The sequence below is a fragment of the Cetorhinus maximus genome, chromosome 1 (assembly GCF_964194155.1).
Source record: "Cetorhinus maximus chromosome 1, sCetMax3.hap1.1, whole genome shotgun sequence".
In the NCBI taxonomy this organism is placed as follows: Eukaryota; Metazoa; Chordata; class Chondrichthyes; order Lamniformes; family Cetorhinidae; genus Cetorhinus; species Cetorhinus maximus.
This window is the reverse complement of record NC_135879.1, coordinates 67,951,812-67,975,891: the sequence shown is the minus strand read 5'-3', so window position 1 is coordinate 67,975,891 and position 24,080 is coordinate 67,951,812. Positions and strand designations below refer to the sequence as shown.

General features: G+C 44.5%; 1 protein-coding gene across 2 annotated transcripts in view; it reads right to left on the bottom strand.

Moving 5' to 3' along the window:
* The window catches only part of slc2a9l2 (solute carrier family 2 member 9, like 2), a 461,881-nt gene that overhangs the window by 104,794 nt on the left and 333,007 nt on the right, over positions 1–24,080 (bottom strand). For both annotated transcript variants that reach the window (XM_078541911.1, XM_078541919.1), the window contains exons 10-11: positions 22,755–22,856; positions 15,244–15,319 (exon numbers count right to left, since the gene is read on the bottom strand). In XM_078541911.1, coding sequence (XP_078398037.1) covers positions 15,244–15,319; positions 22,755–22,856 — 178 coding nt within the window. The remainder of the gene's footprint in view (positions 1–15,243; positions 15,320–22,754; positions 22,857–24,080) is intronic.

The window sequence follows — 24,080 nt, the reverse complement described above, 5'->3', positions numbered from 1 at the left end:
CACAGGAAAGGCTCCACGCAAATAGAATACAACTGGCCAGACAGGGGGCAGCCCTGACGTACCCCTCTCCCAAAGCGAAGGGGCGCCGTCAGGGACCCGTTAACCTTCACTAGACACTCCGCGGCGGTGTACAGAAGCCGGATCCAGGCGACAAAATGCGTCCCGAACCTGAATGCTCGCAGAGTTCCGAATAAATATTCGTGATCCACCCTGTCGAACGCCTTTTCCTGGTCAAGGGACAGGAAGGTGCTCGACAGACCAGCCCTCTGGGAATGATGGATTATGTCCCGGACCAGATGGATGTTATCATGAATGGTGCGGTCTGGGACGGTGTAGGACTGGTCAGGGTGGATCATGTGGTCCAGCATGGTGCCAAGGCAAGTAGACATGGCCCTGGCAAAGATTTTATAGTCCGTGTTGAGGAGGGAGACTGGGCGCCAGTTTTTAAGAAGGCGGAGATCCCCCTTCTTCGGCAGCAGGGCAATCACGGCCCTGTGTCACGAAAGGGGCATCTCCCCGGTGACGATACTCTCCCTCAGGACCCCTGCGAAGTCGCTCCCTAGGACGTCCCAGAACGCCCTGAAGAACTCCATGGTCAGCCTGTCTAGTCCCGGGGATTTGCCCCTGGAGAGGCTGTCGAGGGCGCGGGTCAGCTCCCCCAGACTTATAGGGGAGTCAAGCTTTCCGGCGCCCTCCGGGCAACCTGTGGCAGGTCCTCCCACAAAACTCTGCGAATATCCTCACTGGACGGAGCCGGAGAGAAGAGGGCAGTGTAGTACGATTTGACAATGGCCCTGATGCCCTCCGGATCCGAGATAAGTGATCCGTCGTCGGCCAGCAGCGTAAGGAGCTGCTGACGGACCCTGTGCCTTTTTTCCAGCGAGTAGAAGAAGGGGGAGCCACGGTCCAGGTCCTGGAGGAACCGGATCCGTGACCTCACGTACGCGCCCCGGGACCCGGCGAGTTACAGGTCCCGCAGCGTGCCCTTCTTCTCATCGTACACCGACCGCAGGGCCGGGTCCGCATCGGGCTGACGGAGACGTGCCTCCAGGTCGAGCACCTCCTTCTCCAACTCCTCGACCCTTGATTTCCACCTCTTTGTCGACCCCCTCGCGTACTCCTGACAGAAAACTCGGACGTGAGTCTTGCCCACGTCCCACCATAGCCTCAAGGAGGGGAAGCCTCCCCGCTTCCTTCTCCAGCCGGCCCAGAAACGACGAAACGAGTCCAGGAACCGCTCGTCCTCCAGCAACAGGTTGTTAAAGGGCCAGTACGCGGACCCTGTCCGAGCGCAGAATGAAGTGAGCTCCGCCCACACCAGACGGTGGTCCGTGCACAGCACCCATCGCACAGAAGCGAAAGGAACACAGGACACGTACGCCTTCGAAATGTAAAGACGGTCGAGTCTGGACGCTCCGACTCCAGGTGACACAAAGGTGAAAACGCTGGAATCAGGATGGAGATTTGGCCAGACGTCCACCAAGTCGAAGGACCTGACCAGGTCCCGGAACTTACTCACACCGAGCGTGCGGTGCTGGGTACCGTGATGGTCCCGGGCCTCGAGGGTGCAATTAAAATCCCCCGCGAGGAATGGGGGGTGGGGACTGGGTGTGACACGGTGCTGGGAATAGGGGGTGGGGACTGGGTGTGACATGGTGCTGGGAATGTGGGGTGGGGACTGGGTGTGACACGGCACTGGGAATGGGGGGTGGGGACTGGGTGTGACACGGCGCTGGGAATGGGGGGTGGGGACTGGATGTGACACGGCGCTGGGAATGGGGGGTGGGGACTGTGTGACACGGCGCTGGGAATGGGGGGTGGGACTGGATGTGACATGGCGCTGGGAATGGGGGGTGGGGACCGGGTGTGACATGGCGCTGGGAATGGGGGGTGGGGACTGGGTATGACACAGCGCTGGGAATGGGGGGTGGATGTGACATGGCGCTGGGAATGGGGTTTGGGGATTGGGTGTGACACGGCGCTGGGAATGGGGTTTGGGGATTGGGTGCGACACGGCGCTGATAATGGAGCGAGGGGACTGGGTGTGACACGGCACTGGGAATGGCGGGGGGTCATTTGCCTTCTGAAATTTTGTTTTTTTTTTACTGAACTAAAAAAATGCTCAGTCTCTCCTTGAATTGTTTAATTGAGATTGGGACCATACATGCGAATTGTTCTTTACTAGTCCATCAATATTGTGTGTCTGTGGTACCAAGTTAGCCACCACATTATGTGCCAAGAAAGAATTCTTGTCTGTGATATGATAGCTATTTCTTTTATCCATGCCTTAAAACATTGTTTACTTACAAAATAGGGTTGGGAACAAGATATCCTTCTCTACGAATAAGATCTTACACATTATTGTAAAGGCATCGCACAAATCATCCATTTCTATCTGCTTCTGCAATGGCTTAATGATAATATAACGGTGTAACCAATCACAATAACACCTTATTTTCTTCATGTGTTATAAGATTTACCTACAAACATATGAATTAGGAGCAGGAATAGGCCACTCAGCCCTTCAAGCCTGCTCCACCATTCAATAAGATCATGGCTGATCTGATTTGTAACCTCAACTCCACATTTCCACCTATCCCCGATAACCTTTCACTCTCTTGCTTATCAGGAATCTATCTAGCTCTGTCTTAAACATATTCAATGACTCTGCTTCTGCTGCCTTTTGAGGAAGAGAGTCCCAAAGACTCTCCATTGACAGAAAAAGTTTCTCCTCATCTCTGTCCTAAATGGGCGACCCTTTATTTTTAAAGTGGCCCCCTAGTTCTAGATCCTCTCACAAGAGGAAACATCCTCCATACATCCACCCTGCCAAGATCCCTCAGGATCTTATGTTTCAATTAAGTCGCCTCTCACTCTTCTAAACTCCAGTGGATACAAGCCTAGCCTGTCCAACCTTTCCTCTTAAGACAACCTCACCATTCCCGGTATTAGTCTGGTAAACCTTCTCTGAATGGCTTCCAATGCATTTACATCCTTCTTTCAATAAGGAGACCAATACTGTACACAGTACTCCAGGTGTCAACAACGCCCTGTACAACTGAAGCACAACCTTGCTAGTTTTGTATTCAATTCCCTTAGCAATAAACGATAACATTCCATTAGCTCTCCTAATTACTCAGAGCTCTGCAATCTCTCACCATTTAGATAATGTGCATCATTTTTATTTTTCCTGCCAAAATGGACAATTCCACATTTTCCCACATTATACTCCATTTGCCAGATCTTTGCCCACTTAACCTACTTATATCCCTTTGTAGCCTTCTTAAGTCCCCTTCACATCTTACTTTCATACCTATCTTTGTGTTATCAGCAAATTTAGCAACCATACCTTCGGCCCCTTCGTCCATCCGCTTGTTATCTATCTCTCAACTTTTTAATTATTTTATTGGCATTATATCCCTGGTAATATAGGCCTGTGTTGGTATTGTATTGAAAAATCACCTGAGGGCTAATTTTGGTCTCTGATCAGTACAAAGAAACAAACTTAGCACTTGAGCTAAAACGTGGGCTGTGTATCCCGAAAGCAGGCCAGACAATGAAATGAAACAATCAATTATCCTCAAAATTTGTGGAGAATTGCAATCAGGTGGCATTAAGCCAGCTGATATGGTGTTAGAAAAGCCAGTGTATCTATTAATTGAGCAAAGTTTTTGAAGGGCGGGTTATTAACAGAGTGAAGGAATCAGGTTAATTATTCAGGTGCTGGAAACCCTACTGCATTGAGTGAGGAAGAGAGGAGTCACACTTCATTACTTCTTCTCCAGAAGTGTTTGGTACAACAGACAAGCCAAGAACCTGGAAGGGGATGTAACTGTGCTCTCCACCTCCACAAAAAATCAAGGGCTGGGAATTTTACGGCTCCATCGTGGTGAGGATGGGGCTGTAAAATACGGCGAGCCATTCAAAACTCCATTGACTTCGGCGGGAACATAAAATCCCATTGACGTAAAGTTCCGCCCAAGAAGTAAAGGTCAGATTTGAAGTAATTTCCCATGAGAGCCAACAATATATTGCTCTGTGACAAATAGCCATCACAAGTGCATGTGCCAATGTGGTTTCATTTTTAAATTTTTTCAAAGATATAAGCAGACAGGTGACGTTCTATTTATCTCATAATAAAACTAGGGCAAGGAATGCTTTGCCTGAATGTGGATACTTAGGATATATTTGGAACTGTATAAGGCAACTGTAGCATGCAGTATGCTTCTAGAGATGTACAGCTTGTCACTGCTCTTGTGAATTTCTAATATCCTTGCATAATCCTTACAGGATAAGAAAGTACAGAAGACAAATGAGAACAGAATAGGACAAGAGATTTTTTTTGTGACAAAGATACAATTATTTTCACCGTGTTTCTCTTTCTTAAAGTTAAATTCTTTAGTGCTGGGAACCCGGTTAGAAACTGAACTGGTAGAAGCACAGGCCAGACATTAGGCTACACTACTGGAGTATGGTGTCTCCAACTTGCACTCCCTTTGAGCAGGCTTCTCACTGGAAGTGCAGGATCAGTGAACTTACCCTTTGATTAAAATAAGTTGAAAAAATACCTTGTTCTAAATGGGGATTACACAGTTAGTTACAAGTCAACCCTTTGGCTTGAGATCGGAGGTCTAATTGTTTGAATTTGTGTTCTGACAAGTAACATATCCACCCACTGCAAATGCTGGTATATGCTAAGAACATTAATAGGAGCAGGAGTGGCCCTTCAAGCCTACTCTGCCATTCGCTAAGGTCATGGCTGATCTTCCAATTCACCTCCTCCTTCAGTTTCCTGACAGCCCAAAAATCTATTGACCTTTGCCTTGAGTTGCTGCTCACCAATTTTAAAACAGTAGTTGGAAAATTGTGTGCAGTGCACACTCAAATTTCAACTCTGTAGGGCGAGTACACAACGTTTCCCACAGGGAGGGCAAATCCAGGAAGTTGCCCCAAAGCCATTTGAAGAGACCTTTTAAAAATGACAATGTAAGTTGACATGCTAATAACTTGATTCCAAAGGTAGGTGCTTTCTTTTCTTAAAAAAAAGTTCCTACTGTTTAAACATTTTCCATCATGCTCAACCTCACTCTTCCCAACACAGACCCCACCCCTACTCAGCAGCTGAATCCACACCCCTCCCTGCACAGCAGCTGAAGGCCACACCCTCTTCCACCTCCCCCCCACCACTCCCCCCGCCCCCCGCCGCCAGCTGAGCAGCTGAAAGCCACTCCAACCCACACGTCACTGCAGGTCATTCAGATCTTCAGCTTGGCGGACGTGTACCGGAGTTGGCTACGCACCTGCCGAACTGTTAAAGGCTTATTAAGGCCATTTAAATAGCAATTGAAGTAATTAACAGAGCTGCCCGTCCAACCTTAAGGTTGGCGGGCAGGCGAAGAGCCCAGGCAGCCTTCGCATTTTTCATGAAACCTCATCCACAGGAGGGATGAGGTTTCATGAAGGTTTTTAAACTTTAATAAAATTTTTAAATAAAATTCACAGGCATGTCCCAGCTCATGTGACACTGTCACATGAGGGGACATGTCCGAATAATTTTTTTGATATCTTTTATTAACTTTTTCACAATGAAATTAAACTCCCTGAGGCAGCTCTGTGCCTCAGGGAGATTTCTGCGCTCTTCTGTGCATAGGCCCCGACTCAGCCTCCTCCCCCCGCCTACACAGGGAGTGCTCAGTGCTTCCAGGTGCGCGTCACGCTGGGCAGGTAAAATGGCGGTGCGCAGCCAATCATGGGCGGCGATTGGCTGTGTGTCCGCCTGCGCCCACTCCCGCTCAACCCCCCCAACGGGGAGAAAATTCTCCCACAGTCTTTTTGACAAGTAAGTTGTAAATTAACATGAAAATTTAAGATAGTAGCATCTTGTTGTGATTTATTGCTTCACTATTAATAATTATTTCTATTAATCATCAGTTGAAAACTTCGAAAAAGAAATGGGTAATTATCTAAGGAGAAAAAGCTTGCAGGGCTATGAGGGAAAAGGCAGTGGAGTGGGACTGGGTCAGTTATTTTTGCTGAGAGCAGGCGCAGGTATGAGAGGCTGAATGGCCTCTTTCTGTGCTGTATCTATTCTATGATTCTATACACTATCTCAGATTTTACAGGGATGTTTTTAAAGATCTTAATGAACTTGTTTGCTTATATTTTTCCCTTTATGAACTATTCCCAGATTATTTAAATAATCATTTATGAAACAAATATCCATTAATAAACCTGATTAATAGTTTAGCCTGTTACAAAATATACCTGAAGTGGCCAATGCCCTCAATCTTCTGAACTGGAATGAATACTTTACTAGTGTCAAGTTTACAACTTGGGAAGGATTGTTCGCCCTGCAGCATATATATCCTGTATGCAGATGGTTCAGTTTTAATGGAGAGCTTGGTCTTGCCTGTGGAATCTGTAGTGGGAATAAGAAGAGAGTTGAGACCGAGCCTAAAAATAACACTTACAAGTAAAACAGGCCTTTGCCTGTTTCAAGGCAGTCATCCTGGAAAAGAATTAGCCAGGAGAGCATGTAACTTGTTGAAACTAAAAGCATTCCTCTGAGCTCATGGCTAATATACTTGTCATGTTGTCCACTGAGTACTTGTCACAATGCAGTAACTTCACATATTGTATTTTGCAATGAAATTAGGGCTTGAAGATGCTTTCTGTCAATTAGTCGCTTGTGTTTTCCGACAAATGGAAGTCAAACCAGTAACAAACAAACGACTCAAAGCAACCAAGTATCCCATTATCGCTATCACTACTAAACATCATCATAGCTACACATACCTAAAAGATGTAGTTGGAGGTTCAAGACGTACGATACGATTAGTCACAGTGCCAAGGTCAAGAGAGCAAGCGATGAAGGCCAAAGGATCAATACAGTTCCCATCTCTACTGCAGTGCCAAAGGATTTAAGCCTCAAGGACTGTTTATAAATGGAGATTGCTCTCTGAGGAGGGTCACCTACATGACTTCCTTGTGTCCATGTGTAAGATGTTTCAAGGTATGGGAAAGAGAATGGAGGAATCCACTGACCATATCTGCGCAGTCTTGGTTGAAATGATACTGCACTGTAATCTGCCATGGGGTACATAGCAATGACTATGGCATCTGTAGCAATCTCACCATGGCTGAGGTACAACAGGCGTAGTTATCATCAATGGTCACACTGCTGAGAAGGCTCCATAGAGACTTTTAGCTCTAATTTCCGAGGCGCTTTTCTCAGGCGGTTTCAACATGTTGGCTCATCGTGCAGAATCTGCACTGCAGCAGTAACTCACACAATTCAAAGCTGCTCACAATTTTGTTCTAATTTGGATCAGTAGAAAAGCTATAAGAGTTGCCAGCACTATGGTATATCTGGGGATGGAACAAATCAGCAGACTGTCTCTCAATCTTGCATCACATTAGACCATTAAAATCCCTACACAAACGACAGTAAAAGTGCAAGGAAGCAGGAAGGGGCAGTCAACTACAACGGTGACTGACTCAGATTCAAGGCAGAAGCTTTAGGAACATCTGAGCTACTTGATCTTTGCACTTACAGCAAGTAGCCCATTTCACAGGTTCTGGTGATAACACTTGAATTGGAGCTATCTACTCTAATCTGAGCAAGTTATCAGTGAAATCCTGCAGCCAGCTAGAATATTTATTCTTCCAAATGGGAATCACTTAGATTTAGTTTTAACAGTTCAGAGGTCAGATTTCAAAAAGTTGCAATTGTGAAGCCTCTTAATGAGAATGAAATTAAAGCATGTTAGCATTGACAATAACTCTTAACCCTGAAGGGGAATGGTTGACATATTTGAAGTACAGCTTCAAGGTTGCAATGGTGTGATCTATGATAATGGATTGTAGCACGAGTTTATCTCTGTAGCATAACCTCTCTCTCCAGTTGCAAAAGTATCATGATCCATGTTAGTGGACGGCAGCCTTTGTCTCCCAGGAGCTGTCCTTTTAAATAAAGGTGGTATGGCCAAATGACTTGAAGACACAACATTTCCAGGGAAACAAGCATTTGTCTGCGTTATTCTATGTTGATGACCACACTTGAGCTGGACTTTGAAAGAATAAAATCCTTTTCTGATTCACACAAGGCACAACATAGTGCATCGGTTCTTGAATGGCAAGATTGGTACAACCAATGACTCTTGGACTGTGGGAATGCCAGGTGATCTTTATGGTTGTGTTGCTTTATCCTTATTGCTGTTGGCTGAAGATAATGCACCTCCAACCATTTTGATATAATGACAGATTGACACTGCTAGCCTTGAAAGACTGGAAAATATAGAAAGTTAGTGACAGGGTGAATCTGATATCCACTGGCAAGGCATGTAGATGTTAGATGTTGTCTGCAAATCCTCGTGAAGGAGATCATAACCTCCTTTCAACACATCTCTTCCATCATGACTGAGTATAATTGAGCCGCTCTGCTGCATAACAGCGGGCCCTAATAGCACACCTTGCATATCACGTCCCAACCCTTTTGCTGCTCTTGCTGGTCTCTGTCAGGTTCAATGCAGGCAGCGGAATGGCTGCAGTCGCAGTGTGCAAAAAGCTTGAAGTTTCAATTAAGACAAGCAGAAATAACTTTAATTAAACATACAAATTCACAGACTACAGCCTCTACAGCAATGTTATTTCTAACCAAGCATCTGTGGTGTAGCGCAGATGTGATGTGGTAGCACTGGAATATGCTCAGTCCTTTTAATATAAGAGCTCCTAACGTGCCGGTATGCATGATCAAATGCAGTAGCACTCAGACCTCGATTTCACTCAATAGCAATTTGCCAGCATTTGCAAACTGGTTGTAATTGAGGGCTCAGCTGCATTCACTGAATATTTGGCCCGTAACGCTCCAATACCTTCAGCACTTAATATCACCAGTAATTTAACCAAGTGATCAATTTTATCATAATACCATCCTGACCTTTGGTTAAATGTGTGTTTTTATTTATAAACAGGGTGTTGTATAGAATGGTTACAGCATAGCAGGAGGCCATTTGGCCCATCATGTCTGTGCTGGTCCTCTGAAGGAGCAATTCACTGAGCACAACTCCCCTGCCTTTTTCCCCATAACCCTGCAAATTCTTCCTTTTCAGATAATAATGCAATTTTCTTTTGAAAACCTCAATTGACCCTAGTTGTGCATTCCAGATTCTAACCATTCGCTTCATGAAAAAGTTTTTCCTCATGTCGCCATTGCTTCTTTTAACAATGTCCTTAAATCTATGGCCACAAGTTCTCGATCATTCCACCAATGGGAACAGTTTTTTCCAACCTACTCTGTCCAGACCCCTCATGATTTTGAACACCTCTATCAAGTCTCCTCCCAACCTTCTCTCCTCCAAGGAGAACAGTCCCAACTTTTCCAAACTTTCGACTTAACTAAAGTTCTTCATCCCTGGAACCATCCTCGTCAATCTTTTCTGCATTCTCTTCAATGCCTTCACATGCTCCCAAATTAAGTGTGGCATCCAGAACTGGATGCAATACTCCAGTTGAGGCTGAACCAGTGTTTTATACAGGTTTAACATAACTTCCTTGTTTTTGTTCTCTATGCCCCTATTGATAAAGCCCAGGATGCCATGTTAACCACTCTCAATCCGTCCTGCCACCTTCAATGATTTAAGCACATATACATCTAGGTCCCTCTATTCCTTTAGAATTGTACCCTTTATTTCATATTGTCTCTCTCTGTTCTTTTTACCAAAATGAATCATTTCACATCTCACCAAATTGAATTTCATCTGCCACTTGTCCGCACCTTCCACCAGTCTGTCTATGCACTTTTGAAGTTCCACAGTATTCCTCCCCATGTATCATAATGCTTTCAAGTTCCATATCATCCGTAAATGTTGAAATTATACCTTGTACACCAAGGTCTCGGTCATTAATGCATATCAGGAAGAGCAGGGGTCCCAACACCAATTCCTGGGGAGCTCCACTGTAAACCATCCTGCGGTCTGAAAAGCAACCATGCACCTTTATTCCGTTTCCTGTCACTCAGACAATTTGGTATCCTTGTTGCTACTGCCCCTTTTATTCCATGAGCTGTAACTTTGCTCACAAATCTTTTGGGTGGCACTTTATCAAATCTCTTTTGGAAGTCTGTGTACATTACATCAACAGCACTACATTCATCAACCCTCTCTGTTACCTCATCAAAGAACTCCGGCAAGTTAGTTAAACACGATTTTCTCTTAACAATTCATGCTGGCTTTCCTAAATTAGCCTGCATTTGCCCAAGTGACTATTAACTTTGTCCTGAGTTATTGTCTCTAGAAGCTTCTCCACCACCGAGGTTAAACTGACTGGCCTGTAGTTGCTCAGTTTATCCTCACACCCTTTTTAAAAAAGGAGAGTAACATTTGCAATTCTCCAGTCCTCTGGCACAACCCTTGAGCCTAAGGAGGATCGGAAAATTATGGCCAGTGCCTCTGCAATTTCCACTCTCACTTCCTTGAGTATCTGAGGATGCATCTCATCTGCTCCTGGTGCCTTATCAAATAATTACTGGCAGAAGAGTGTAATTACAATTGTTCCCTACCTTCCAACCCTGCCATACTTAAAGTCCACACTTGCCTCTTTCTATGCAATATCATTTTTGATCTATATGGGCCTGCATTTTTCTGAGAGAATAGAATAACATGGAAAGAATTGCATGGTTGAAATTTATGAAAACTGCAGAATTTAAGAAAAAATATAGAACAAAGTCATAACTTGGCATGTGTGCTTAAGTTTGTGTTAGAGATCAGTTAATTTTCCACATTATATATCTATAAATGTTGATTCATTAAGAAAATGCCGATCTTGAAACAGTTATGCAAATTCAATGAAACCACTGCTGTGAAGAATCTCTTTCTTCTTAGGCAGTCCCTCGGGATCGAGGATGACTTGCTTCCACTCCGATTTAGTTTGAAAGGATAATGTACATCAGTAGGTGAATTTTGCAATGTTTGAGGAGCCTTCATTTTCACCCAGCTGAAATGTGAGAAAGCATTCTTGTGTTGGCTTTTTAAAGGCAACACTTATTTCAACATTGGTTTGAAAATTTGCGCTCTTTGCCTTGCCACATACATTTACCTTCATTTTCATTGGTGCATTATTTTTGTTGCTGTTTTGCCCTAATTTTTCTTTTAGAATTGCAGCTCTCTTACTTACAGCCTTTTTGCCTACAACAGTTTTTACTATTTTACTTAAAGCAGACAATGTGGGCCTTTTAGTGGCACTCCCAGACTTGGGGCAGGATTTTCCTGTCGGCGAGCGGGGGGCGGGGTCCGCTCACCGACGCGTAAAATGATGCGCGGTGACGTCGGGCAGAACTCCCGACGTCACCGCGCCCCATTTAAATTTTCCGGAAGGCGGGGGCGCAGCAAAATCAGCTGTGCGCCCGCCAACCGGTCAATGGCCAATTGAAGCCATTGACAGCGTGATTAAACTAATTAATGGACCTGCCCGTCCAACCTTAAGATTGGCGGGCAGGCCAGGAGCCCCGGCGGGAAATAGATAAAAAGCATGAAACCACATCCACGGGTGGGATGATGTTTCATGTCTGCTTTAAAAAGTTTTATTAAAGTTTTTAAAAAAATTATGGGCATGTCCCAACTCATGTGACAGTGTCACATGAGGGGACATGTCAGGAATTTTTTTTCTCTATTTTTAATATTTGTGACAGAACATCTGATCTCCCTGAGGCTGCACTTAGCCTCAGGGAGATGAGTGCACTCTTTCATGTGCATGCGCGAAAGAGCGCACTCTTGGGTTTAGGGATTCCCCCTTGCCCACACAGGAAGAGCATAGCGCTTCTGAATGGACGTCACGCTGGGCGGGCCTTTATTGTCCCGCCCACATAAAATGGCTCTACACCCCTGATCGGGAGCGCCGATCGGAGGCGCGCCTGTGCGCACCTGCCCTTCAACTTCGCCCCCGACGGGGGGAACGTCCTGCCCATGAAATTGGAAGATCAGTTCATGAGAGGTGAGGAAAGCCAAGTGTGTCTATACTTCATAGCTCTTTTCTCCCCATGATGTGCATTTACAGATCCAGACAATATCAAAGCAGGCATTCATTCATGACCTCATTTCACAAAGGAGGCTGTCACAAAATTCTGCCAGCTGCAGGCCAACAGTAATGGCTCTGTCTATGGCTGTGAAGGTCACCGATCCTAACTGCAACCAACTCTTTCCGATTGCTCTCTTTCCAATTACTACCCACTGTTCCCGGATTCCCCCTTTCCTATCAGACTACCCAACATTCTCAATCACCTCTTTTCTGATTGTTACCTACCCTTCCTGATTGCCTGCTTCTCCTTCATTCTCCTCTTCGGGACTCTTCTGCTTCTTTAATAAGATCATAAGAATTAGGAGCAGGAGTAGGCCATTCAGCCCATCGAGTCTACTCTGCCACCAAAGGAGACCATGCCTGATCTGATTGTGGCCTTAACTCCAATTTCCTACCTGCCTTCTATAACCTTTGACTCTGTTGAGATCAAAGATCTGTCTAACTCAGCCTTGAATGACCCAGCCTCCATTTATCTCCATGGAAGACAATTTCAAAGACTAATGACCATCTGAGAGAAGAACTCCTCCTCATCCCCTATTTAAATGGAAGCCCCTTATTTTGAAACTGTGACTAGTTCTAGATTCTCTCATGGGGGAAAACATTCCCTCAGCAACTACCCTGTCAAGCCCTCTCAGGATCTTTATATGTTTCAATAAGATCACCTCTCATTCTTCTAAACTCCAATGATTATAGGCCCAACCTGCTCAATCTTTCCTCATAAGACAACCCCTTCATTCCAGGAATCAGCCTAGTGAATCTTCTCTGAACTGCTTCCTCCTCTGAACATGTCCCACCTTAAGCATGGAGACCAACATTTAAACAATTCTCTAGATATGGTCTCATCAATGTCCTGTACAGTTATAGCAAGACCTCCCTACTTTTATACTCCATCCCCTTTTCAATAAGGGCCAATATTCCATTTGCCTTCTTAATTACTTGCTGTACCTGCATGCTAACTTTTTGTGATTCATGTACAAGGACACCCAGATTCCTCTGTACTGCAGCATTCTGCAGTCCCTCTCCATTTAAATAATATTCTGATTTTTGATTCTTCCTACCAATGTGGACAACCTGACATTTTCCCACATTATACTCCATCTGCCAAATTTTTGCCCACTCACTTAACCTATCTATATCCCTTTGCATGCTCTTTATACCCTCATCACAACTTGCTTTCCTACCTATCTTTATATCATCTGCAAATTTGGCTACAATAGTCCAAGTCATTAATATAGATCATAAATAGTTGAAGCCGCAGCACTGATCCCTGGGACACTCCACTAGTTAGTTTTCCACCCTGAAAATGATCCATTTAAATACGCAATAGCTTCTTCTGATGTGACCTGCAGCACTGCCTGGATTTTTCTGTCTTACAGTGGTCATTTCTTGATTATTACTTTGTCACTTAAGACAAAAATTTGCTTTAAATCTTTAGAAAACAATTACCTCCAAATCGAGAACACTGACACTCAGCAATATTAACGCTGGTATTCTAATGCCTAATGTCTACTGTAAGCATACATTGTACAGGGAAAAAAATCTTGATAGTTGTCACTTTCAGAAAGGTCAAGGCAGGTCTAATTGAAGCTGGTATCATTGGAAGTTGCAACAGTGAATTAGTCAAACAGCTATATATTAGAGACAGCATCTTTGGGGGAAAGATTACACTGAGTCCTAATTTCTTTTGAAGTATGCAGTTTACAAAATGCCAAATGTCTCTAATAAGCATTTAGAATCAGGAATCCTCTTTGGACTTTCTCGCCTGTTGATAGCAATCCCTATCGGATAGTCAGTTAACAAATGGATTTAAATAATATATTCATATTTAGAAAGTCAGTGAGAGGCTAAAGCCTTTTGTTCTGACTATTTCAGATGCATCCAAGTTAGGTTACAATATGGTTAATATATGGGTATATGAATCACATTTTGATTATGTTTACAGAAAGACATCATGATTGGAATTACAGGTCTATTTTGATCTGCCACAGAGGAAGTTACACAACTAAATCAAATGACAACTTAAGACTTAGTCAATACCATAATCAGCACTGCTGAAAGATGTGGAGGCAGGGTTAATTAATACTTTGCCTGTAAGTATACTCACAAGTTATTCATGTTATGTGACAAAAGGAGGAATTTGAGATAAAAATGTGATATTAAAACTGGGCAGTGATCTGCTTTACTATCAGTAGTAATCTCTAGCCTGTTGAGAGTCACTGTATGAATGCATTGTTAGCTGTTTAAGGTTATAGCTCAATACAAAACTTGATTTCACAACTTTTGCCAGGAGTACATTTAGCGTCTGAGACCAGTAGGTAGAGAAGTGGTTCAAACTTACAGCATCTGGATCATACTTGCTGTAGGACTTCTGCTTGAAGCATCAGAGATAAATTTCTCAATACATAGCAGAGGAGGTTCCCTCCTACCGTGCCTGCCAGCTCATACCCAGAACATGACATAAGGTAACCTATCATTTCTCTTTCAGGTGCTGATGAACTTTCTGCATATTTACAGGAGGTTCAGTTTTTACTTTACCTCATGCCTACTCCAAATCAAGTTTGCTTTGTCAGAGGTACATCTATGGATGAGGGTTTATAGCTGTGTGCAGGGGATCATTCAATTTTAATTAATTTTTAAATGTTCTGAGAGCATAGGTGAGAATGTCACTCTTTCAAAACATTTAAAACAACACTTTATATGTTTATATGTTTATAAAGTACAGAGGATGTCTAGACTTGTAGTTTACCGGAGCTATATTCCACAAAATGGCAAGCTCAAATGATGTGAAAGTGTCTGTTTCAAGGACACTTGCATCACTTTGCTTCACAGAAAGGTTGCTACTGGATTCTGGAATTATGTGCCTTGAGTTACCACAGGGTTCTCTTGATTTCGCACCCTAATTTCAATGAAGGATTGGCAGAAACCTTTCACGTGCTACAAAGAGCCATTTTTAGTCTCTTACATCATTTCTCCAGGGTTTTTTTGATGCCCTACTGGAGATCGATCATGGAAATTCCAGGCAATATTCTCATTTCTACTTCAGTGCAAAGTGAACATTCTTTACATCAAAGCAACAATATAACTTCACCCTGTGCAGTGAATGTTCTTAATGATTATGCTTATACCTGTTATTATTAAAAAGTTGCTCTGTAGTGTTACTTTAAACCTTACCTGGACCAATGCAGAATGATGCTATTACACCAAGAATGGAGACCACACTCACATAAGGCATCCAGTAAACTTTGTTCTGTTAGAGAAACATGAAGTCCCAAGTTACATAATCATAATGTCAAGAATCCCTGTCACTTGTTAAGACACAAATTTGCTTTAAATCTTTAGAAAACAATTACAGTGCAATATTACCTCCAAATCGAGAACACTGACACTCAGTAATATTAGCGCTGGTATTATAGCACGTCTAATGCCTACTGTAAGCATACATTGTTCAGGAAAAAAATCTTGATAGTTATCACTTTAAGAAAAGCCAAGGCAGGTCTAATTGGAGCTGGTATCTTTGGAAGGTGCAACCGTGAATTAGTCAAACAGCTGTATATTGTAGACAGCATCTTTGGAGTAAAAATTACAGTGAGTACTTATTTCTTTTGGCTTATGCAGTTTAAACATGCCAAAATGTCTCTAATAAATGTTTAGAATCAGGAGTCCTTTTTGGACTTTCTAGCAATGGGAGATGGTTCCTAAACACACAAGATTCCTCTTACAAGGGTACTCTATGGCCTGAATTTTCACTCCAACATATGATGGCAGCACAGGGGCTGCTAGGTGCGGAGGCTGGCTGGGTGAAAAGCCAGCACTTTGATCTGGCACTTTGTCCCAACTGCAAAAAAATAAATAAAACAAAGACAGCCCTATGACCCTCACCTCCTCACACCCCTTCACCCCCATACAATCCCAATGCCCCATTTATGCCAACCCATGCCAACTCATGACCCCCACCCAACCCCCCCATGGCCCCTCAAACCCTCCATGCAAACCTATGACCACCATTCATCCCCATCAGTCTTTATAGGTCCTATGTCAATATGTGCCCCCCTACCAACCCCATGGCCCTTTATAGCATCTATGCCAACCTATACCCCTCTACCAACCCCCCCAATGGTCCTTTATAGCCCCTATTCCAACATATGCCCCTCTGCCAATCTCCTAGAATCCCTAAATTCCTTCCATGCCAAACTATGACCCCACGCACCTCCCATGGGACTTAACAGGTTATATGCCAACTTAGTGCCAACCCATGCCCCCCAACCACTATCCTTTGCCCTTACACCCTCCATGCCAATTCACCCACCCACCCTCTTCCAGCCCCCACCCTGGCACCCCCAGAGGCAGACCTCAGGACCCATGCTCAGAGGAAATAGAATAAAGTTCTCAGGCCAGAATTTTATGTTCCGCAGGTGGGCACGCGCCTGACCCGGATGGACATGAGATAGTGCGAGATGACGTCAGGGGAGCTTCCCAACATCATCACGCACTCGCACGATATTTCACTCGGGGGTGGCGCACACGGCAGTCGGAAGCATGCCAGCTGACAAGCAGGCAATTAAGCCCATTAATACTGCAATAAACGACGATTCTCCGTAGCCTGTCCACATTTACGGTTAGCAGATGGGCCATTCGCCCAGGCAGCATTCACATTTTTGCTCAAACTTCGATCCAGGGCGGGATGAAATCTCCTTTGGGAAATAAAATAGAAAGAGATATCTGGGTATTGGTTGTTTATGAACTTTGATTCCAGGTGCTTGATTGTGCTGCATGGACTTATTTTACAGCACTTTTGTCATGTTCTTTAGCCTGTGGGGGTCTGCAGCTCCCTGGGGCAGCTGTCTGCCTTCAGGGAGCTCTCTCAAAGTGCTCACCTGCACCTTAGGTTACATCGCCACCCGCCCTCTTCACACCCCTATCCTGGCAGCGCTGAGCATTTCAGCGCGAGTTTCATGTTGGCTGGCCATTAATTGGCCAGCCAGCATGAAATCGCAGCCAGAGGCCGATCGTGGCTGGTGGCCCATTTCCCACCTGCTCCCAGGCCCGCCGATCGCACACACACCACGAGCGAAAAATTCAGGCCTAAGTGTCTATTGATCAATTCACTATTTTAAAAAAACACTCATTGATAAAGATCCATTTACTACACTTAAATTCCTTCAGCCACTTAATCTATTATAACAAACAGCTCCACATCAAAGACTTTATAAGCACTTGGAACTGTCAATCAAACTGTGAACTGATAGGCATCCCATTGTGATAATGATAGGTTGTTAAAGCAGTCATGCAGCACAAATCCTATAATTATAACCTTCAGGCTATGTCAACAAATAGAGTGAAAAAGCAAGCACTGCTTTTTTTTCAACAGGCAGACTTTCTTTTTGAATTTAAAGGCCAGGATATTTAAACCACTTGACAGCTTGACAGTTCCCTTGAGAGCTCTCTTAATGATTCTAATGAGCTTGATAGTCCCACTGAGTTTATCCACTTTTTACGCACATTCATGTCTAATTTTAACAATCCCAAAGGGCAACTTACCTCTCCAAAAGGGTGCCCACTTCTTGGAAAGCTGTTCCTGGGCTGATTAAAAAAAAAATCCTACCTCTCTAAAGAACTCTGTTAACTTTAAACTTTCTCCTGATAAATCTAAAGTGCACAAGTCGTGTTTTGGACAGCCCACTAGCCAAAATTGGATTCGACCAAAAATAACTGCAGTTTAACATGTGCAGCAGCCTCCATGTTCAGTCTGTCTGAATTGAGGATGGGCAAAGTCAACTCTCCTCTGCTCATCTGACTGTAAAGATGATGGGGGCCGTATTTGGGGGTGGGACTTCCAGATTTGAGCCTCCGACATCATTTTCACTTTGACAGAGAACCTCTCCATCTGCGTGAAAATTCAGGCCTATGTTTTTCTTCAAGTTTCCTGAATTGCCATGACAATTTATGAATTGATTAACAGACAGTTATTTTAATTGCATTTTGAAATTCACTGTCAGTGTAAAAGTAGCAACAACAATTATACACGCTTAATCATTTAAATTTCTTCATTGCATTGGCATATGAATCATAATCCTAACTTGCCTAAAAAAATTAATGCACAGTCACCACAAACATAGTGTGGAATCTTCCCAATCTGGTGGGGGAGGACAAGCTAAGAAAACAGCAACAAATGGAGTTGTGCCTCATTCCATCTTTCCCGGGACAGGTTAGGAGTGAAGCCAGAAATGCCCATAGCTGGAATGCACAGCTAATTGAGGCCTTAAAATGTCAATCAAGCCATTTTACACTCGCAGTGCCTCTTTCCCAATGACGTACAGGTCCCACACTATGACTGGAATTTTCCGACCATGTTGCTGTTGGGCGTTACGGTGGGTGAGGGGGACAATATGGCAAGAAGGCCAAAAATTGGTTTCGAGCTGTCATGAAACCAGTTTGTGATCGTCCGCTCCACCCGTCAATGGCAGGTCGCCTTTCCCGCCACCGCACGTCGGAACCTTATTTCAATACTTTAGCATCTCAGTATATGTCCTGCTCACTGGAATCGTCCCCCCACATCAAATTTACCACCCACATCAGTGTGACTTCAGAACAGCGTGTTTCACAACTGCCTTTAAAAGGCATGCACTTGAGGACCTGAACTTTGAGGGGAACTCAGAGGTGAGCGCTCACAACCTTGCACAGTGCTCATGAGCATCGCCCATAGGACAGCAAGGAATGGGCACCGTGTATTTATGGGGGGCACAGGCAAGTCGTTTTTCCCCAGCTGGCTTTCAGTGCACTGCTAGGACAAGGGCTCCACTGCGGGTAAGGCTGGGTTAAGTACTTAAGCACATAACGGGGATGTGGGGGGCAAAGCAGCACAGACAGACTGAACAAAATATTGAAGCACGTGCTGGGGAGTGTGGGAGGGTTGGGGGGTGTGGGGGTGTGGGGTACGTGGGGGTGGGGGTATGGGGGGAGGGGGGGGTTGAGGGAAGCAGCCACACATTTGGAAAAGCTTGTCAAAAGTGAGCATTCTTCCGCAGCTGAGAACGTTCAGCAGCAACTCCATTGACATGCTTGGAGTCGGGCCTCTGAAGCTTTTCTGCCCACTTAAGCAATGCAAAAGCATGAAAGTGCCACCAAATGCTCCAGAACTTTTCACCCCTCGGGTGGGGACTGCAAATTAATGTGCATTTTAGGGGGCAGCAGAACAATTGGCCAATTGGGAAAGTTGTACAATCCCCTTGTGAAAGGTGGCCATCGTGCAGTCACTGGTGGAGGTGCTCACAGCCCCTTGCAATGTCTTTATTAAGATGTGGATCAGTATCCATTATGGCTCAAGCTAACAGTGCAGCCTTGCAGTGCGGGTTAGGAGAATGCCTGCACCTGAACTGAGAGCACAGCATGCAGTCCAGTGACTGAGTCTGCCGCCAATTGGTCAAATGGCCTGAGGTGAATGCGGGGCGAGCGAATCAGATGCCTCCCCACCAGCGATCCAACTTGTTTCCCGTGCATGTATTATTAATGAGTGCCGAGAATGGGACGATACAGTACGAAAACCCGCCATGGCAGCCGGCGGGTAAAATTACTTTATTCACGCCGGCTACTGCACTTAGTGCAAATCTGAGATCATTCCACCCTGTGTCAGCAACTTGGCAAGTTAGAAAAGGTGAGTGCACGGTGAGAGGTCATTGCAAGCTGAAATCAACATGAAATCAGTAATATTAGAGGAAAAGTGGCAGGCAATAGGCCATGCATAGTTAAAGGCATGTGCTGCGAGGATCAACTCCTTGAGGCAAATCTATTCAATAGTCTCCAGCATAAGTAACTCGGTGCCATTTCATTGAGAAAACTTGAACACCTCTATAGGGCTCCCGACCTTTTAGTCTGTGAGCGACAGGGGGTGCACATATTCTGAAAGAGGGTGGACCATTGAGGAGGAGCTGTAGTGTCCTCCAGCTCAGCAGCCAGAGCAACAGTGACAACAACTGCAGGAGAGCAGCACCTTCAGCATTCTGCTCAGCCGCATGTAACTGGATGGAGCAGAGGGCATGGTCGCAGGCCAGCCCCTCGAGGGAGGCACCATCCTCTGCACAAGGTCTACAGCCCAGGGGAGCTACCTGGACCTCTCAGAGCAGCAGTGCCTCCGAAGCCTGCAGCTCTTGTGTCAGGTGTTCGCAGAACTCTTGCGCCCCCTTGGAGGAAGACCGAAGGCCAATAGGAGTAGGTGGTCACCCATTGCCCGTGGCAGTCAAGATAACTGTAGCTCTCAATTTTTTTTGCACCCAGCACATTCTAAGGCTCAGCCACTGACATTTGCAGGCTCCCAAAGCTGAACTCTGTGCCCCCTTGGCAGGATTTCGACAGGTCCAGGGTATAACTGAGTCCACACATGTGTTGATCAAGTATCCATTGCAACAACATCTTGTTGCATCTAAATCCAAGTTCTATTGTGTTCCCTAGTCAACCTACTCAGCAGTGGTGTGTTAACCATGGCTCAGTTGGTTGCACTCTCACCTCTGGAGCGGATTGTGAATCAGAAGGGATTCCACTCCTTCAATGTACAGCTGGTATTCAACCACCACAAAAGATCCTGAAGGTGTTTGCAAATTTTCCAGGAAACTTTTGTGACTCTTTTATCCTTCAGCAGTCTCAGGTACCTCAGCTCTTCACACCTGCACACAGCCTCCGGATGGGTCCGAGGAGACAAAGGGTCCCAGCTGAAAACCTGACCAATGGCTTGCTGAAAGTGTGATTTTCATGCCTTGACCAATCTGGGGGTGCTCTTGATTATGAGCAGACAAGGATCTCCTTTATTATGGTGGTGTGCTGTACCCCACTCAATCTTGCACTTCAAACAGGAGTGGAACTAATGCCAGAGGAAGGTGGGGAGCACCCGGCTTCCTCAGAGGAGTGGGAGGAGGGCATGGTGAGGATAACCATCTGGAGGTACCTATGATGCATCCTGCCACAGTCAAACCTGCATGCCAGAGAAGCCCATTACACCCTCTTTCATGCACATTTCAACTGAGGGCAGTACCATGCAGCACTGTACTTGTGCCATTCAGATCCTAGTATAGCTAGAAGGGCTGAGGTCATGATCTGTGAACTGGGCACACCTTGAGGAGAGCCCCCACTGCCTCCATCCCTATCTACCTCTGCCCTCTCAGGGACCAACTTCAATTCCCTGCTAACCAAGAGTGGGAGTGCACTTGGCTGCATTTCAATGTAGTGTTCGACCATCAAGGCAAGTGCGTGATCAATGATTCTCAAGGTTGCCGCCAACATCTGGAGGTCACTGTTGTATGCCTGCATACACTCATTGGCCTGTTGCAAATGACTATCCATGAGGTTGGCCACTCTTTCAATGGCGATGGTCATGCATTCAAAAGCCTGAGACATAACTGCACTATAGCCGTAAAGGACTCCTCCAGCTTCATCGACCACTCCCTCTCTGGAAATTCCGTCAAAGGCTCCTACATTTCCCTTTGCTGCTCCATAGGTAACTGCTTGGCGTATGAGTCCTGAGGCTTAGCATCTCTCTTGAGGTGAGCATGGCTGGAGGTATCCTCAGGCCTCTGATGGATCTCTCCGCAGTTGTCTCTGCCTCCAGCAACTGCTCCTGCTCACATGTGAAGTGCTCCTCATGTAGTGCCACCCTTTCTGTCTGTGAGGCCTGACCCACCAATGTGCTGGTGGACAGTGTGCATAAGTCAAGATTATAAATATGCTATCTTGGAATTAATCACCTAATGGGCCTGTAATGAGAAAAGAAATGTAAAGATTTGTCTCCCTTTCAATGGTAATGTTAATCAGGAAGGTCAAAAGGGATCAAAGGAAGAAAGACCTTACATTTATGTAGTGCCTTTCACAGCCTCAGAGTGTCCCAAATTAAGTACTTTTGAAGTGTAGCCACTGTTGTAACGTAGGAAACATAGCAGCCAATTTGCAAACATGGCTCTCAGAATCTGTAAATGATCAGATGATTTGTTTTTGTGATGTTGATTTGAGAGATAAATATTGGCATGGACACTGGATATAACTCCCCTGATATTTAAAAGAGTGCCACGAGACCTGAGAGGGCAGACAGGGTCTCAGTTATCTCATTTGAAACATAGCACCTCGAACACTTCAGTACTCACTACAGTGTCAGCCTGAACTTTGTGCTCAGGTCCTGGAGTGGGACTTCAACCCACAACCTTCTGATCCAGAGGTGAAAGTGCAGCCAACTGAGCCATGATTAACACACCACTGCTGAATGGGTTGACCAGGGAACACAGTAGAACTTGGCTTTAGATGCAACAAGATCCCATATTTAAGCCTGACGCAGTCACAACATTCTGTGCCAGACAATATCAACAGTGTTTGCTGTCATCAAACTGGCCAGTGAGCCACAACAAGTGAAATTTTCACCTTCATCTTTGCTTTACTTTGGCCTTAAGATATTCCATTGAGTTGTATATACATGACAAAGCGTCAATGTTTCAGGGAGGCAGTACAAGATTCAGATGCTATTCATTGGGCGTTGAGTTTACACAATCAAAATCTTCCAAAACATGCAGACATGAGAACAGCAGGACATAAGGTGAAATAATTGCCTTCAAAATACAGGAGAGCAACAAATTATGCATGAGAGGATCCAACAGGAAGGTTGTGGAAAGAGCCAAGGTTTGATAAAGGTGATATTTGAATTTATATACCTGTAGATTAAGCGAGATTGTGAGCAGCCCAAAGAACAGTGACATGAAACCAAATCCACTAATGAGAAGGGATCGTCGACCGAGTCGTTCAATGGTCAAGCACTGGAAAAGAAAATTAAAATAAACCTTCAACTTCAATTGTTTCAAAAATACTGTGTTCAAATTACAGAAATAGGTTATAATCTTTTCACAGATTAATAGCTAGACCTTGAACAAAGCAAGTCACAGTTTGAATATATAAGTCACAGAGAAGCAACGCTAGTGTGCGCCCGACTCATGCATCATTGCTATAGGTTAAATTAGGAAGAAAAATATTGTAATTATAGATTAGAAATTGATGTTTCTGATCTTAGCTGACAAACGTCTAACACATTTGTACGGCATTCCTCTGTCTGCTTTTTTAGTTCAGGCGTTATCCCATTTAAAATAAACAGGTTAACATTAGAGGCCGCGAATTTATGATAATTACTAATAAATCCAGTAAAGAATTCAGGAGGAACCTCTTTATCCAGAGAGTAGATAGAATGTGGAACTTGCTGCCACATGGAATGGTAAAGGCGAATCACATAAATGCTTATAAGGTGAAGCTAGGTAAATACATGAAGAAAAAAGAATAGAAGAGTCTGTAACAAAAACAAAAATAGCTGGAAAAACTCAGCAGGTCTGACAACATCTGCGGAGAGGAACACAGTTAACGTTTCGAGTCCATATGACTCTTTATCAGAACTAAGAAAAAATAGAAATGAGGTGAAATATCAGCTGGCTGAGTGGCTGTGATGCAGTAAGGTGGGGGGAGGCTCGTGTGGAGTATAAACACCAGCATGGACCAGTGGGGCTGAATGGCCTGTTTCACTGCTGTTAATTCTATCCATGTAATGCTATGAAGCATTGTAACTAAAATAGTGAGGGTGATATATAAAGAGGTAACACATTTTCTGCAGTGATTTATTGCCTTACTGCTTGTAGAAAAGAAAAGCTTGCAAAAAAAAAAAATCTCAGTACAAGCTCCGGTCATGTTTCAGAATTCTGGAGGCTTTCGGTTCTCCATGTAGAGCAGCCAGACAGCTTTCTTCAGTTAATTAGAAATAAAAAGAAAAACTGAATGCTGGAAATATAAGTTACTGTTCCAACCCAAATCAGCAACCCATCTTATTTTCTTTGACAATCAAGCTGACTTTGCGCTTATTCCTCTATACTTACTTTTATTTACTCAGAGGTATAGCTGTGGAAATAATTGTTGCTGTTGACTCATCCATTTTTACTTGGTATTTCTGAAAAGAAGGTGGCACATGAGGAGCAGAGAGGCTCTGTTGTGCATATTGTTGT